At 39.2% G+C, this 17,727-nt stretch overlaps 2 protein-coding genes across 4 annotated transcripts in view; one reads left to right on the plus strand and one right to left on the minus strand.

Annotated features, from left to right (window-relative positions):
• Nkain3 (sodium/potassium transporting ATPase interacting 3) overlaps window positions 1-17,727 on the plus strand; it is a 649,463-nt gene that overhangs the window by 216,918 nt on the left and 414,818 nt on the right. The window lies entirely within an intron of this gene.
• LOC128096002 (60S ribosomal protein L23a-like) lies at window positions 16,429-16,922 on the minus strand. The gene has a single exon (XM_052715051.1). The coding sequence runs from the start codon at window positions 16,912-16,914 to the stop codon at window positions 16,444-16,446; it is 471 nt and encodes a 156-aa protein (XP_052571011.1). The 5' UTR covers window positions 16,915-16,922; the 3' UTR covers window positions 16,429-16,443.

The following is a 17,727-nucleotide window of genomic DNA, read 5'->3' on the forward strand; positions in this document are numbered from 1 at the left end:
AAATGAACACAGTTACAATTGTGGTGATTGCTGTGATAAGGACTTCTGTTGAGTTTTCCTGGCAGGCTCCAGGAATTAGACTTGACTTGGGCTATAAAGAAATAAAGAAAAGATAGACACACATACACAAGCACAGAAAACCTAGGATTGGGTGACTTGACCTGTCTAATACAAGCACCTTAGAAGCTTGGTATGTTTATTATATACAGTTAAACAGGGAGGTGGGGTTATTGTATACAGCTGAATAAGAAGGCAGGATTTGTAATATTCAGCAGGATCAAGACAGCAGGTTTAGCTAACATCTACAGAAGTCTCTGTTGGAAAGCAGTCTTCAGGACACAAATATCAAGGTGGAGAGGGGACAGGTACAGTAGACATTGTATACGATGTCAATATTAATACTCAGACACTTGAGGAAGTCATTGTCAAACCTCCGAGCCTTGACCGATGAAGGCTTTGTCACTTCAATGGTCCTGAGGCATTGGAGTCCTCAACATGGCCAACTTCATATCAACAATAACCATTCACTCAGGACTTCACTTAACCAGGGCTTCCTCCACTTTCCCAAAGCCTTCCTTCTCTTTTTCTTTCTTATCACTTTTTTCCTTGTAGGATGCTTTCCTCCACAATTCCACTTATTTGTACCTGAAATGGCATCAAAATACACCCAATACCACCTTTTACAGTAAATTGCTTGCTGACTCTAATCGCTTTTAATCCATGTTCTCTCACTTCTATCAGTATATATTCTCTACACTGGTCCAAACACAAGGAGGTGTAGCTCTTAATGGCACCTACACTTCACTAGACAACCAAATTCATAGATGTGGAATGGACAGACATCCATGGACCATGGGGAGACTTGGTAAAGGTAACTAGTAGCCACATGCTTTCCATATAGAAATTGTCTTTTTATTCTTCAATGCCTGCTTAGGACAGAATGACAATGAATAAGTTTAGTCACTAAACCAACTCCACAATACTCCATGGTGCTACAAATTTATTACAGGGGTGTTTTGTTGAGGGTCTTCAAGCAGAATTAAATTGTATTCCTGTGAATTAAAGGAGATAAAAGATGGAGGATTAAGTGTCAGGTCTCCAAAGTAGTTGAAAGCTATAGAAGATAGCTTTAATCAAGGCTACTCAGTAACACAAATGAGACTCATAAATTCCCCTTTATTTACAGTTTAGACAATACATTTTTAAGGACAGAACCTGACAATGACACTGTGAAACCTTGAAATTTGAGATAAACAAGGATTGCAAAAGAAGAGAGTAGCCAGGTTTTTTTCTCTCTCATTTCTTTCTTTTATTTTCTCTTCCCTTCCTTTTCCCTTTCCCTTTCTCTCCTTCTTTCCCCTTTTCTTTTTTGTCCTTGTCACTGCAAGGATTTTCCAGATCAACAATTCATCTTCCTTTCTATTATGTACTGTCACGGTTGAAGCACCTAACAGACAGGAGACACTGGTGATTGATTTCAAGAGCAAAATCAGACCTGACATGGCAAGATTGGCACCAACGTCAGTGTTCCACTTCATGAGTGTGTCCACATGGGTCAGAATGTGTGCGTCACTGAGGGTTGAGCAAGTCCACAGTGTTAGAACACATACTAAGCTGGTGGTCCACCTTGGATTTGAACCCATTCTACATCTACTCTATGCTCTTTGGATCCCGTTAGCTTTTTAGTTAGAGATTTATTTCAGAAGATAGAACCTTTGTATACTGATAGCATGTATTCTTTATCCAACAATAATACTGGGTGGGGCATTACATTTCAGAAGGAAGTATTAAGACTTCTTACAAACAAAGAAGGAGGAGGAGGGAAGTGAGAGAGAGAGAGAGAGAGAGAGAGAGAGAGAGAGAGAGAGAGAGAGAGAGAGAGAGAGAGAGAACACTGCAACTTGTCCTCCATGTCACATATGAGTGGGAAAAGTAAAGATTCCATCGAGAACATGTCCTTGAAGAATAGACTTTATTTGATGTCAGTGTGGAGGAACATCTCTCCATGCAGTGAGTGCAGGAGGATTTCTGAGAGGGAAAAGGAGCTTGTCATAAAGAATCAGAGAGGACAGAAAGTTCAAAGCACCAGGAGAGAAGCTTGGCTGGATCAGTGTTCATCCAGGAAGCTGCAGAAATCATTGACAAACTGTTATTGGGGGGAATCCTGGAATTTTCTAAGCCTATTTTTACTGTAAAGCAAAACATTTCATTTTCTCAGAAAAAGAAACGCAGTATATATTCATTAATTGTGCATATGTATGTTACAATCAAATGTACATATTCTAATGCATGTCTTCCTCACTAGTTATTATCATTATCATTTTAATTAGTTCCAAACCAGATTGAATTGTGAATTTTAGAAAGTAAAGATGAGCTATAACTATATTATCCCCAACTCTATTAATAGTGTCTTACAAATACAATATGAACATACAGTGACTATGTGAAAGATTGAGAGGTAGAGGAACAAATCGTATAGTATTTTCCATGAAGCAACCATTGGAAGTCCCATCCTAGCCCCATCCTCAAAACCCTGCTAAATCCTCTGGTGCCTGTTTCTTCTCTTGACTTTGTAAATCATTCTTACAGGGACAAAGTAATGTAGGACAAATCACTCAACTTGCTTCCTTCTCCTTGGAACCACAACCCTTCTTTTGCAACTTTCATTGCTTTCTCAACTCTCTCTCTATTTACTTGGGTCTTTTCCTTTTTCCTCATTCCTCATATTCTTGTATCTGCTACAGATTCCAAAGCTCTTCTTGTTTCTATTGCTCTTTTTATGGAATCAAACTATATTTTACGTTTTAGCCTCTATGTCTAGCCATTATGTAAAATGTATGTTATTGCTATTGCATATTCTGTTCAGCATGTGCTAGACTAAACAGTTCACAACCTTCATAAATACTCTCCCACTACTTTCCTAAATGCTTGTTCTGTGATTGCTTACTTAAATTGGAACTAAATTTTGGTAGCCAACATAAGCTGCTGAACTTGTCTGTAAGTATTTAAATCTGTACTACTTTATGCATGCAAAACAAAATCATAAGCTTGTATGGCAGTCCTTGATATTTACTAACAGTATAAATAAGATCAGTGATGACTCATTTCTGGAATACAGCATTTTCCCTCAATGGATGCATTTCAGATACCAACAGAACCCACTGGATATCCTGCTCAAATTATACAGGGTTTATGTGATCTCCATTCTGACAGTTCAGATGTGGAATATCTTCTCAAGCACCCATGTTAATGGTATGGCTCCACACTATAGCTCTATGGGAAGTGATAGAACTGTCAAAAGGTGCGGTCTGGTATAAAGAAATTCCAGTGAAAGGGATGTTGATACTTTAGTCCCATGTTTTCTCTTCTTTTGGTTTCCAAGACACCATGAGATGAACAGGTCTCCTCGTTTACATGTTCTGTTCTTGCCATGATGTACTACTTTTCTACAGACCTCCCCCCAACACACACCCATAAAACATGGCATGAGAAAGAATACAATGGACTGAAATCATGAGTCAAAATAACCATATTTTTTATTTATTTATTTTGCAATACACTTCAGTTCTACATATCAGCCACGGATTCCCTTGTTCCCCCCTCCCGTCCCCCTCACCTTCCCCCAACCCCCCCCATTCCTATCTCCTCCAGGGCAAAGCCTTCCCCACAGACTGAGGTCAACCTGGTAGACTCAGTCCAGGTAGGTCTAGTCCCCTCCTCCCAGGCCGAGCCAAACAATCCTGCATAGGCCCCAGGTTTCAAACAGCCAACTCATGCAATGAGCACAGGACCTGGTCCTACTGCCTGGATGCCTCCCAAACAGATCAAGCCAATCAACTGTCTCACCCATTCAGAGGGCCTGATCCAGTGGGGACCCCTCAGCCATTGGTTCATAGTTCATGTGTTTCCATTCGTTTGTCTATTTGTCCCTGTGCTTTATCCAATCTTGGTCTCTACAATTCTCGCTCATATAAACCCTCCTCATTCTCGCTAATTGGACTCCCAGAGATCCACCCAGGGCCTAGTCATGGATCTCTGCATCCAGATCCCTCAGTAGTTGGATGAGGTTTCTAGTGCGACAATTAGGGTGTTTGGCCATCCCATCACCAGAGTAGGTCAGTTCGGGCTGTCTCGCGACCATTGCCAGCAGTCTCTTGTGTGGGTATCTTTGTGGATTTCTGTGGGCCTCTCTAGCACTTTGCTTCTTCCTATTCTCATGTGGTCTTCATTTACCATGGTCTCCTATTCCTTGTTCTCCCTCTCTGTTGTTGATCCAGCTGGGATCTCCCGCTCCCCCAAGCTCTCTTTCCCTCGACCCTCGCCTTTCACTACCCCCACTCATGTCCAGGCTGTTCATGTAGATCTCATTCCATTTCTCTGTCATTGGGCGATCCCTGTGTCTTTCTTGGGGTCCTGTTTTCCAGGTAGCCTCCCTGGTGATGTGAGTAGCAGACAAGTCATCCTTGTTTCATGTCTAGTATCCTGCTATGAGTGAGTACATACCATGTTTGTCTTTCTGAGTCTGGGTTACCTCACTCAGGATGATTTTTTCTAGATCCATCCATTTGGCTGCAAACCTCATGATGTCATTGTTTTTCTCTGCTGAGTAGTATTCCATTGTGTATATGTACCACATTTTGTTTATCCATTCTTCAGTTGAAGGGCATCTAGGTTGTTTCCATGTTCTGGCTATTACAAACAATGCTGATATGAACATAGCTGAACAAGTGCTCTTATGGTGTGGTTGAGCATTCCTTGGGTATATGCCCAAGAGTGGTATAGCTGGATCTTGGGGGAGATGGATTCCCAATTTTCTAAGAAAGCGCCATATTGATTTCCAAAGTGGTTGTACAAGCTTGCATTCCCACCAGCAGTGGAGGAGAGTTCCCCTAGCTCCACATCCTCTCCAGCATAAGGTGTCTTCAGTGTTTTTGATCTTAGCCATTCTGACAGGAGTAAGGTGATATCTCAGAGTTGTTTTGATTTGCATTTCCCTGATGATTAGGGATGTTGAGCAATTCCTTAAATGTCTTTTGGCAATTTGAGTTTCCTCTGTTGAGAATTCTCTGTTTAGTTCTATAGCCCATTTCTTAATTGGACTGTTGGGCATTTTGATGTCTAATTTCTTGAGTTCCTTATATATTCTGGATATCAGTCCTCTGTCAGATGTGGGGTTGGTGAAGATCTTTTCCCATTCTGTAGGCTGTCGCTTTGCCTTGTTGACCGTATCCTTTGCTCTACAAAAGCTTCTCAGTTTCAAGAGGTCCCATTGATTGATTGTTTCTCTCAGAGTCTGTGCTACTGGTGTTCTATTTAGGAAGTGGTCTCCTATGCCAATGCGTTCAAGACTACTTCCTACTTTCTCTTCTAGCAGGTTCAGAGTAGCTGGATTTATGTTGAGGTCCTTGATCCACTTGGACTTAAAAAATAACCCTATTTTTGTTTTGAGTGGTTTGTGTCATTCATATATAGTAACAGAAGGTTACCTAACACATTTTCTAGGTGTGACAGAGAGCTTCAGAGAGCACTCTATAGCCCATCATGTCCTAGATCACATGATCAAAGCAGGTCAGCCTTTACAGTACCACAAAATAACCTGTATGATGTAGATTTAAAATGTCTCATGTGGCTTCTGCATTTGGAAACTGGATCTCCAGCTGGTGATACTGCTTGGGGGAAATTGTGGAACCTTTAGGAGACAGGGTCTCACTGAAGAATAAAAGTCACTGTGGGGCAGAGCTTTATGAGTTAGATCTTCTAGGCCTGCATCAGGTGACAGTTTATTTTTGCTTCCTAAACTACCCAGTGTCAGCAAGGTCTCAATGCCATACTTTTCCTCATCATGTCAACTAATATCCCTGAAACCATGAGGCAAAATAAAATATTTTTCCTTAAGTTACTTCTTTTGTGAGCAATGAGAATAGTGATGAGCACATCTACAAAATTAGAAAAGTTGTGCCTTCCTCATACATTCATGTACTTCCTTTCAGACTGCCCCCTTACACCCCAAGCCTTCCTACAGACATTGAGATTTGCAGAAACCAATGCCTGTCTGGTTTTTCCCTGCCCCTTGTTGCTCTGTCCTGTCACTTGTCTTTATGCCATTGCTAAGCATCTTAAAGAAGAAGCTTCACATCTTCACTACTGACTATCATGTGTTTTACTGTCCTGTTGTCTACCAATACCTGAATATTGACCCAATGCTGCCCTTCTGACCCTACAAAGGATGTAAAACTCAGTGGCTTCTTATCTTCACATAATCTTCTGGAGTTTATTCCAACTGATTACCCACTTCCTGTCACACTTTTCCTCAACTTCTGTGATGCTTCACTCTTGTTCATTTCTTAATTTTCATTATCCTTCTTAGTTTATGCTCCTGACTTCTCTTCTTTCATGATCTCCGTAACTGGTTAAGGTACTTGCCAAGTCATAAATCCTATGCATCATGTGAATTCCCTGTGGTATACACCATTTATTCTCCACAACAACATATGCAGTATCTTGCTAGGTGTGGATAGATTTCAGTCCATGAACCAAAAATGAAATAGATATATAAGGGACAATATGTAGCTTCTGGACTTCATACTCAACTGACCAGTGGTAGATTTCTGACTCTCTCTTATTATAGACCTTGTGGAAGATTGTTTCATTTTTCTATGCACTTACAAAATGAAAGTGAAAAACCCTGTCCCAAGGAAAAAAATGTGAATATGTATGATCTGAAATAAGATGTGGCAGATAGTTATAATTTGATCCATAGACTGTTTTGCTGATTTCCTTTCTCAATGCCTGTCCTTTCTACTGTATTCTCTTGCTCATTGTCACATCATAAAACCACGGTCATTTCCTTCTCTCTCCATTTGTTTTTCACCACCAATAACTTTATGTTGTATTGATTCTACTTCTTTAGATTTCATTCAGTCCATTGCCAGATGTCTATTTATTTTGCTTCAGCATTTGCCTTTTGTGTTGCTGTAATAACAAATTAATTTCTCTACTTGCAGTCTCCCGTTTCTCCAAAGCATCCATTTTGTCATCATTAAGCTTTTCTCTGTATCTTGTTTTTCTGAAATACATCAATGGCTGAGTTAGTCTTCCTCAGACATTGCAGTATGCCCTTGTTGCCTATAATACCAAGCATTATTGATCAGCGTAGATGCCCTTGCCCATTATATTACTATTTCTACTGTCTTTCCAGGTATCTTTTTTTCCCCTACAACTTCTCCCATAAACACTTTACTCTAGCAACACTAGAGTTGTATATGGCACCCAAACAAGGCCCCCAGGTCAGTGACATCCCTTTCATCTGGAATACCCTTTCTACCTGAACAACATGCCATCTTACTTTTGAGTGAGTCTGTGTTTAATGTTTTTTTTTCATTCTGTGTTATGTAGTTTTTTATATAAAGTCTTCTATTCCACATATACAAGATCTTTGAGAGAAATAAAGGTAAATGCAGGAAAGCTAGCAAAAAAAATACAATCAAGATAGTAAAAGAACTAAGAAAAGTAATTATCCCAACAACAAGGTCAACACTGTGATGAGGACAACTATTGAGGCCAGAAACAAAATCAAGCTCCGACCCAGTTATGAGAGAGAATTTACTCAATAGTTTGTCTGCTACCTCATAATTTTCGCTGAGATTTTTGTGTGATACAATAGTAATGAAATGTCTTTACATATGAAGAATGGCTGGATAGTGTTGAATACATGAACTCTATTATGAATTTGAAAGTCTTTTATGAAATAAGGCTAGGTACAATATCACTAACATTCAAATAAAATATCTTTGTGCATTTATTTGAGATACTAATGCAAATGATAACTTACCAGCCAGCCTACTTGGATTAGACTCCAATTGCTGCTACAAATATTACTACAAAATAAATGATGTAAAATAATCAACTTCATTATTTTACAGTTATTACTTAACATGTTTCTAACTGGACTAAAGTCTAGGGAGTAGCATGATGGATTATTTTATGGAGTTCCCATGGAATAATATGTTTGCTGGCCTTTTCTAACCTTAGCAGACACAGTACTTTCTTGGATTATGTCCTCCTCTCCCATTTCAAAATACAGAGCTGGCTTACCCCAGTAATCAGATCAGTAAATATCCTAACTGTCATCATAGAGCCTTTCTCCAGTAGCTGATGGAAGCAGATGTAGAGGTCCACAGCCAAACACCAGGCTGAGCTCCAGGAGTCCAGTTGGAGAGAGAGAAGAGGGATTCTATGAGCAAGGAGCATCAAGATCATGATGGAGAAATGTACAGAGACAACCAAACCAAACTAGTGGGCACTGATAAAATTTAGACCAACACCTGTGGAGCCTTCATGGGACTGGACTAGGCCCTCTGCATAAGCGAGACATTTGTATAGCTTGATCTGCTTAAGAGACCCCCTGGCAGTAGGATCAGGATCCATCCCTGGTGCATGAGGAAGCTTTTGGAGCCCTCTACCTATGGTGGGACACCTTGCAAAGCCTTGAGGCAGGGGGAAGGGCTTGGACCTGCCCCTACTGAATGTACCAGGCTCTCCTAACTCCCCATGGGAGGTCTTACCTTCTTGTGGGAGGGAATAGGGCTGGGTTGAGGGGAAGGGCTGGAGGGGCTGGAGGAGGGTAGAGGGGGATCTGTGATTGGTATGTAAAATAAATAAAAAATTTCTTAATAATGGAAATAAAATATACCTATTAAATCATTCAAAACAGAGCATAGCACTCACCCCTTTGATCATCACCCCATTGTTACATCTCTCTTCTGACAGCAGTTAGCAATCCTCTTCTTTTAAAGATTAGGTACATCTGGATAATCCAGGATGACCACCCCATACCAATAGCATATGTGCAAAAATTCCTTTTAGTATACAAGCTCATGTATTCACAGGTTGTGGGGGTCAGTATGAGGAGATTTCTAGGCAGTCTCCTTTCAACATAATTTTTCTGAACAGTCAATTTTATAAAAATTATTATGAATCCATAAATATTTGCTTCAAGGAGCAAATTGCAATAAAAGTTATGTTCTCATAGAATATAGAACTAATTGTGTAGGGTTATGTGTGTGTGTGTGCATGATTTAGGATATGTGAAGTTTCTTTTTTTATGATTAGTCTTTGGAATTAGAAAAGAATATGTAGGAGAAACAGCTTAATCCTCTATAAGAACACAGAGGACCACTCCATTTCTAGGAGAGGGCTTTCCATTTCTCTCAATATAGAATAGAACATGGGTTAGAAGCATCTTTTCCCATTTCTTTGACTGTAGGCAAATGAAGCAAAAATTTTAAAAAAAGGAAAGAAAGAAAGAGAGAGAGAAAGGAAGAAAAGAAAAGAAAAGAAAAACAAACATCAAAAACCAACCAACGTACAAACTACAACTACCTTTCCAACCCTGGAAAGCACATTCATAAATGACTGGAGTTTACTGACAATGTAAAATGCTTTTGATTGTGAACATATTGCTGATGTGATCTTCTGAAAACTAAAGATAAATTTTTACTATGTGAATAATGTCCAATTGTTTTCCAAAGTATGTAAGTGGTTAGACAAGAATGTTATGTGTCCATCAGTTTCACTGCATAAAACTGAAATCATTTTGGATATTGTGGTTGCAGCCAGATTGATGAAGATTGTCCATTTGAGTCTGGGATGTGAACAAAACAGAAAATGTTGCTTGAAGATTAAGAGTTTTTCTCTGGACTTAAGACTAACATAATCAGCACCTCAGCAATATCTACTTCTGTACACAGCAAGCAACACTCAATAAATGCTTAATTTTCTACAAGAGGATCATATTTAGCTTTTTCTTCCTACTCAATAGTAGCCTGATTGTATTCTTTCTTTTCAATCTAATTTCAATCAAGCAAACACGAAAGATGTGACAGTATAGAGCCTCATTCTATAATTATCCACCTTCTTCATTCCAAAAGTTAGTCAACTCCCAAATTCTTTTCTTTTTAACAGCAATTTCAGACTTTCTTCTAGGTTCTATTGCCTTCCTGGACACACTGTAATTATACATTACTACTGGAAACCCACAAAACTACTGCCATTTCATTTTCACCCTCTGTCTTTGGAAATTATTTTCCCTATTCTGGTTTAAAAATAGAGTCTCAGGATAGACGAAGGCAATATTATTAATATAATTCTCCCATCTTTCCTGTTCCAAAGTTGCTTTCCTGCCCACAGCTGGAACAAATTATTCAGTGGATTAAAAGGTTTTCCTTATGGGATCTGTAAAAAGAAATGATGCTTGCATGATGCTGGCTTACTGCAAGGACCAGATGTACAGTGAAGGGCTTGAGGGAAGGATGTGAGAGAGGAGACAGGCTGATACTACATGAGGCAGCCTTCAGAGAGAGTCTGCAAGCTCATATGGTGGTGCCTGAAGGTACCATATTTTAGTACTTCAGTACTAAAAAGTGCTAAGCCGCATCTTGCTATGATGTTTTATGGTCTTGGTCTAAGTTATTTGACTTAATAAGGGAGAATAATATACTATTACTTACAGGATATTATTCCCAGTGAGCCATTCCCTGGTCACCGATTGAAAGCAATATACTGGTCCAGGTAGAAAGCAGGTGTGATTCTGTGAAGAATCTTATGGGAGAAAAAAATGAAGCTTCCCTCTAAATGCAAAGAGGATGTGCACAGATAAAGAAGGAATCCCTGCCAAGAGAGAGCCAAATCATTCTGAGTCAAGCTTCCAATGCTTTAGTACTTTTTCCCTAGAGTTATAACAAAACCAAACATACAAAAAACAAAACAAAAACAAGCAAAAAACTCGTTCTTTTTCCTACTCCCTTCTTTCTAGGTCAATCCTTTTTAAATCTTTGCTGCAGTTTGAGCCTGGGATGTCACTGAAATTTGGGGAAGTTGTGGAAACTTTAGAACAAAGGGTTTTATTGCTGGAGAAGGCCACTGGAGGCAGGGCTCTGAAGGTCATACTCAGAGCTCAGGTTCCAATCCTGTGCTCTGCTTGCTGGTCTGCACCATGTCAGAAGCTGCTGCTGTATGTCTGGTTGCTATGGACAGAAGTACACCTGCCAACAGGCCTTCATCACCATCACGCCTGAAATCCTCTGAAACCTTGATCCAACCTAAGCTTAAGCTGCTTTAGTGAGACAGTTTGGTACAGTGATCGAAAACGGATCCCCTTTTACATTCATTTTGCCGTTCACTCAAAGTAAGCATCAACCACCAGTCTTCTTTCACTGTACAGATCAGCACTCCTGTCGGTTCTCCCTTGGAGTTCTGTGTGTCATGCAGCACCAGGTGGAGTCAGATGTAACTCTCTTTTGCTGGAGATCAGCTAGATACAATTATTTGGCTTGCTGAGAGGACTCCATAAAATTCGGTTGCACTTCTAGTTGCAATGGGGTTACGTTTAGAACAATTCACTTTAACCTGAAAATATTGTACATCTAAAATGCATTTGATATATATAATCTACCCAAGCGCTAACCAATCTTAAATTTACTCACAATGTTTACATTTAACCTGTCATCGGGCATCTCAAGAAATTCTTTATCACTGTGCTGGAAAGAAGCCAAACTTCTGTGTAGCTCAGTCTCTGTTGAACACAAGTAGCTTTCTTAAAGCTAAACGTTGAACCACTGAACATTCAGGGCCATCTGTAGTTTATATTGGCTTGGCTGTCCAGATGCAAAGCATTCTTCTGACATGTCAGTGTTAGTCAGCTTCTCGTTATTGTGTCAAATGCAGGAGAAAATCAACTTGTAAACAGGAAAGGTTAGTTTTGGCTTATAGGTTTATAGGTTCTAGTCCACAGCTAGTTCATTCCATTGTTTTTTGACCTGTGGCAATGCAGTGCATCATAGAAGGAACATAGAAAGGCACAAAACCGTTCAGCTCATAGCTGGGAACAAGAGAGGGATGGCGTGAAGAAAGCAGAATTCCAATATTCCCTTCAGGGACACACCTCAGAGTGACAAGCTGTTAATACATGGGTCTTTAGGGAAAATTTCAATTAAATCAATGACATGAGCTTCTATAAAATGGCAATTGGAAGCTAGGAAGATGGATCAATCAGGAAAGTGCTTTCTGAACAGACATGAAGATCTGAGCTTGGATCTCCAGCACCCACATAAAAAGCCAAACTCTGAAGTTCATTTTTGTATGAGAAAACTGAGAAGATGGAAACATGGATCTCTAAAGGTTGACTGCCAGCTTCTCTGGCCTTATTAGCCTACTCTAAGTTCAATGAGAGATCATGTCTCAAAAAAGTAAAGTGGAAGACAACTGTGGAAGACACTTGAAGTCAACCTTTGACTTCCATATGTATGCACACATATTTGCACATACACTCACAAGAACACATGCACATATACTACAGATGCCTCCACATGGTTATTTAGAATCTCACTCTCCTCACCTCTCAGCCAAATCCTTGTGTTTGTGTGAATTTCATTATGAGTTTTCTTTCAGACTAGAGATACTGCAATATGAGTTTTTCAGTATATTTTTTACTAAGTTAATATTTACCAGTATATAATACAGAGAGACATATATACTAATTGCTTACATAGTGACATGAATTTTCACAAAGTCAGTGCCCCCATGTCAAAGCAACACAGATCGGGAAATACAGCCTTCCTGTTAGTGGTACCCTGATTCTTGTATCTGGCTCCTATGATTCAACAAGCTTTTGCATATTGGTCTTTTTTGGAAACCATTGACTTCCCTATGTAAACATCTATTACTCCTTCAGAGTAGGCACAACTCTGTCTATCTTTAGTTTTTCCTCTTTTGATCTTTAGTATTTCCTCTTCAGGGTTTAGCCTGTGATCTTGAAAGATCAAAATTTCCTAGAACAAATGAAGTGCAACGAAAAGACTGTTCCTGTGTCTACGAGAACAACATGAATCCAGAAGTCTAGGATAACAATCAGAGATCAGAGGATGACAATATGGAGTTGCATTATCAACTCAAGCTTTGGCCAAGCCAGAGGAAGTCATTTACATTCCACTCCTTTTCCAGTTCACATCCTAGAGCCATTTTGCTGTCTCACAATAACCAAATATCTAATTGTCTATCAACTTATGAGTGGTGGTGAGCTTGTTGGTGACATTGTGCCCCTGTTCTTGTCTCCTTTTATCTGCAGCCTTTATTATGACTGCCCTCTACATGTTCTTTTCCTTTATTGTCCTGTACATATCATGTGTCCCTGATTTAACAAAAGCAGCCTTGTGTTGTCATTGGTGATCTATGAGCAATAAAAAGCAACAGTGGTTGCCTCCTTATCTCTAAACACCAAAGCATCCAGGTGTCAGAACAGTTTGTGGTCATTAAATTGCCATGAAACACAAGCCACAAATCCAATATACACCATTTTCCATGAAGAGGTGTCTAAAATTGATGTGAATTCTTTCCATTTCCTTGATACTTCTAATGATTTTCTTCCTTTTGATTCTCATAAACACATTTTAATGCTAGTCTTATTTAAGTGGAGATGCTTTTATACATTTCCTTTAATTATTCTATCTATCAACACATATTGTAGCAGAGCACCTATCTCAGGTAAAGTTGTTGGCAGTGTGAAAGGAAGATAATTTGTGGCATGGATCTTGTCCTTGAGAAAATAAAGTTATATCAGAAGATGAAGAGCACATGGAGACATATAGATGTTAGTAGTAGTAGTAGTAGTAGTAGTAGTAGTAGTAGTAGTAGTAGTGGTAGTAGTTGTAGTAGTAGTAATTATTTATTTTTGATGACGATTGGGCTAAGCACTGACTCTATGAGTATAGTGGAATAGAATTAGGAATCACTTCCATGCCTTTTTTTCTTTTTGTCAGTCCTGTTTGGATTTACCCCAGGACTCTGAGCCATCAGCCTATGGATCCAGACTATTTAGGCAGCATTCAAAATGGGCTCCCTCTCCAGGCTTATTCTTCAGGTTAGACCAGTCATTAATTAGGCACACCCACAAGCTCCGAGTCACCATTGCCCCAGGACATCTTGCAGGTAGGGCAGATTGTAGGTCATAGATTTTGAGTCTGGATTACTGTCCCAGTCCCACCACTGGGAGCATAATCTGGTTACAGAAGATGGCTGGTTCAGGTTCCATATTCTCCATTACTAAGGGTGCTAGGGGTTCCAGGAAGTTTCCACTGTGGTAATTTTCCAAATCACCCCCTGAATGCCCACCTATTTCATTCATCTCCCCTACTCTTTCCCTCCTTCCTCCCTCCCCACCTGATCCTTCCTGTTCACATCTCTACCCACCCCTAGGCAAACCATAAAAAATATTTTATTTTCCCTCCCCATGGAGATCCATGTATCCTCTACCCCACCACCTAGACCTCTCTACTTTATTTCAATTCTCCAGATCTGTGAATTGCAGTGTGATTATTCTTTACTTTATAAGTGAGTACATATTATGTTTGTCTTTCTTGGTCTGAGTCACCTCACTCAGGATAATTTTTTTTCTTGTAACATCTATTTGACTGCATATTTCATAATGTCATTTTTTAAACAGCTGAGTAATACTCCATTGTGTAACTATATCATATTTTCTTTATCCATTCTTCAGTTGAGGGGCAACTAGGCTGTTTCCAGTTTCTGGCTATTATGAGCAAAGTTTCTGTGAACATAGTTGAGCAAGTGTCCTTGTGGTACAATGGGGCATCTGTTGGGTATATGTCAAAGAGTGATATAGCTGGATCTTGTGGTAGAACAATTCTCAGTTGTCTGCCAAGAAAACTATCCATTTCTTTTAGATATTCCAATTTTGTACAGGTTTTAAAAGTATGACCTAATGATGCTTTGGATTTCCTCAGTGTCTATTGTTATGTCTCCCTTTTCATTTCTGATTTTGTTGCCCTTATTTTGATTATTTCCCACCTTATATTTCTCTTGGCTGTGCTAGCTTTTATTTGTTCTAGAGCTTTCAGGTATGCTGTCATATTATTATTATGAGATATCTCCATTTTTTTAATGTAGGCACTTAGTGCTATGAACTTTCCTCTTAGCATTGTTTCTTTGTGTCCCATAAGTTTGGTTATGCTGTGCAATAATTTTCATTGAATTTTAGGAAGTCTTGAATTTATTTCTGTCTTGACCCAGTGTTCATTCAGTAGAGAGTTTTTCCATTTCCATGAGTTTGTAAGATTTCTGTTGTTGAAGTCCAGTTTTAATCCATGGTGATCTGTGAGGATGCAGGGGATCATATCAATTTTCTTGTTTCTGTTGAGATTTCCTTTGTGACTGAGTATGCAGTCAATTTTGGAACAAGATCCATGAGGTGCTGAGGAGAAGATATATTCTTTTGTATTTGGGTGAAATGTTCTACAGATAACTGTTAAATCCTTTTGGTTTATGACATCTGTTAATTGCAGTGTTTCTTTGTTTAGTTTTTATCTGGATCACCTGTCCATTGGTGAGAGTGGGGTACTGAAGTCTCCCACTATTAATATGTGAGGGTCAATATATGGCTTAAACTTTAGTAATGACTCTTTTACAAACTTTTACAAACATTGGTGCCCTTGTGTTTTGGGCAAAGATGTTAAGAATTTACACCTCATCTTGAAGAATTTTCCTTTGATGAGTATGAAGTGCCCCTCCCAGTCTCTTTCGATTAATTTTGGTTTGAAGTCTATTTTGTTAGATATTAGAATGGCTACACAAGCTTTTTTACACTTTTTCATAGAAAATCTTTTTCCAACCCTTTACTCTGAGGTGATGTGTATTTTTGACGTTGAGGTGTGCTTTTTGTATGCAGCAGGGGAATGGATCCTGTTTTTGCATCCATTCTGTTATGCTGTCTTTTTATTGGGAAATTGAGTCCATTGATACTGAAAAATATCAGTGACCAATGATTGTTAATTTCTATTATTTTGTTGTTGGTGGTAGAGTGTCTTTGTGTGTGTGTGTGTGTGTGTGTGTGTGTGTGTGTGTGTGTGTGTGTGTGAATATGTGTACTTGCCTGCTTTTGGTTTTACTCTTGTGAGATTATTTACTTCCTGTGTTTTTATGGGTGTAGTTAACCTATGAGTGTTGGAATTTTCTTTTTAGTATCTTCTTTAAGGCTGGATTTGTAGAAATTGTTTACATTTGACTTTCTCAAGAAATATCTTGTTTTCTCCATTTACTGTGATTCAGAGTTTTTTGGGGGCGTATAGTAGTCTGGCTAGCATGTGTGATCTCTTAAAGTCTACAGGACATCATCCAGGCTCTTCTGTCTTTTAGAGTCTCCATTGAGAAGTCAGGTGTAATTCTATTCAGTGTGCCTTTTATGTTACTTGGCCTTTTTCCCTTGGTGTTTTTAGTATTCTTTCTTTGTTATGAATTTTAGTATTTTGATTATTATGGGGTGAGGGGAATTTCTTTTCTGGTCCACTGTATTTGGTATTTTGTATACTTCTTGTACCTTTTTTTTTTTTTATGGTGAAAAAGTATATTTAGAATTAGCCAGCTGGACTCAGTTTAGATGATCCCAATTTTGTTGGCAACATCCGGAGCATCATAGTCAGGAGCCAACTGAACATATGCCTTCTTCTCTCCATCAGGCCTTATGAGGGTGTTGACTTTGGCCACATCAATGTCATAGAGTTTCTTCACAGCCTGTTTGATCTGGTGCTTGTTGGCCTTGACATCCACAATGAACACAAGTGTGTTGTTGTCTTCTATCTTCTTCATGGCTGACTCAGTGGTCAGGGGGAATTTGATGATGGCATAGTGGTCAAGCTTGTTTCTCCTGGGCGTGCTCTTTCGAGGATATTTAGGCTGCCTCCTGAGCCGCAGGGTCTTGGGCCGCCGGAACGTGGGTGACGTGCGGATCTTCTTCTTTTTGTGGCTGTGGACGCCTTTCAGCACTGCCTTCTTGGCTTTCAAGGCCTTCGCTTTGGCTTCGGCTTTGGGAGGGGCAGGAGCTTCCTTCTTCGCTTTCGGCGCCATCTTGGCGAAAAGCTACTTCTTGTACCTTTATAGACATCTCCTTCTTTAGGTTAGGAACATTTTCTTCTATGATTTTGTTGAAAATGTTTTCTGGACCTTTGATCTTGGATTCTTCTTCTATTCCTGTTATTCTTAGGTTTGGTCTTTTCTTGTCCAAGATTTCCTGGATGTTTTGTGCCAGGAGTTTTTTATAGTTAATGGTTTCTTTGATTGATGAATCTATTTCTTCTATCACATCTTCAATGCTTTTTTTCTCTCTTACATTTCTTGTGTTCTGTTGGTGATGTTTGCATCTGTAGTCCCTGTTCACATACCTAGATTTTCCATTTCCAGCATTTCCTCAGTTTGCATTTTCTTTATTCCTTCTACTTCCATTTTCATGTCTTGAACACTTTGATTCATTTCCTTTAACTGTTTTCTTTTTTACCTTCATTTTCTTGAATTTCTTTAAACTTATTTCCTCCAATTTTTTTTATTTGTCTTTCCTGGATTTCCCTAAGTGATTTATTCACTTAATTTTTTGAAGACCTCTATCATCTTCATAAAGTTGATCTTAAGATCATTTTCTTGTGTTTCTGCTGTGTTGGAATATTCAGGACTTGCCATACTGGGATAGCTGGGATCTGGTGGTGATATATTGCACTGCCTGTTATTGATTGTGTTCTTACTCTGGTGTCTAGGCATCTGGGTTTGTGCTGATTATATGTCTAGGTGCCTATGTCTTATTTTGTCTTTGTTGGATGGGGATTGTGCTCCATGGTTTCTGTTTTCTCTCTGGTCCTCTGGCTTGCATGGTCTGTGATTGAGGAGATA

The sequence above is a fragment of the Peromyscus californicus genome, unplaced genomic scaffold (assembly GCF_007827085.1).
Source record: "Peromyscus californicus insignis strain IS unplaced genomic scaffold, ASM782708v3 Scaffold_5__1_contigs__length_169319896, whole genome shotgun sequence".
In the NCBI taxonomy this organism is placed as follows: Eukaryota; Metazoa; Chordata; class Mammalia; order Rodentia; family Cricetidae; genus Peromyscus; species Peromyscus californicus.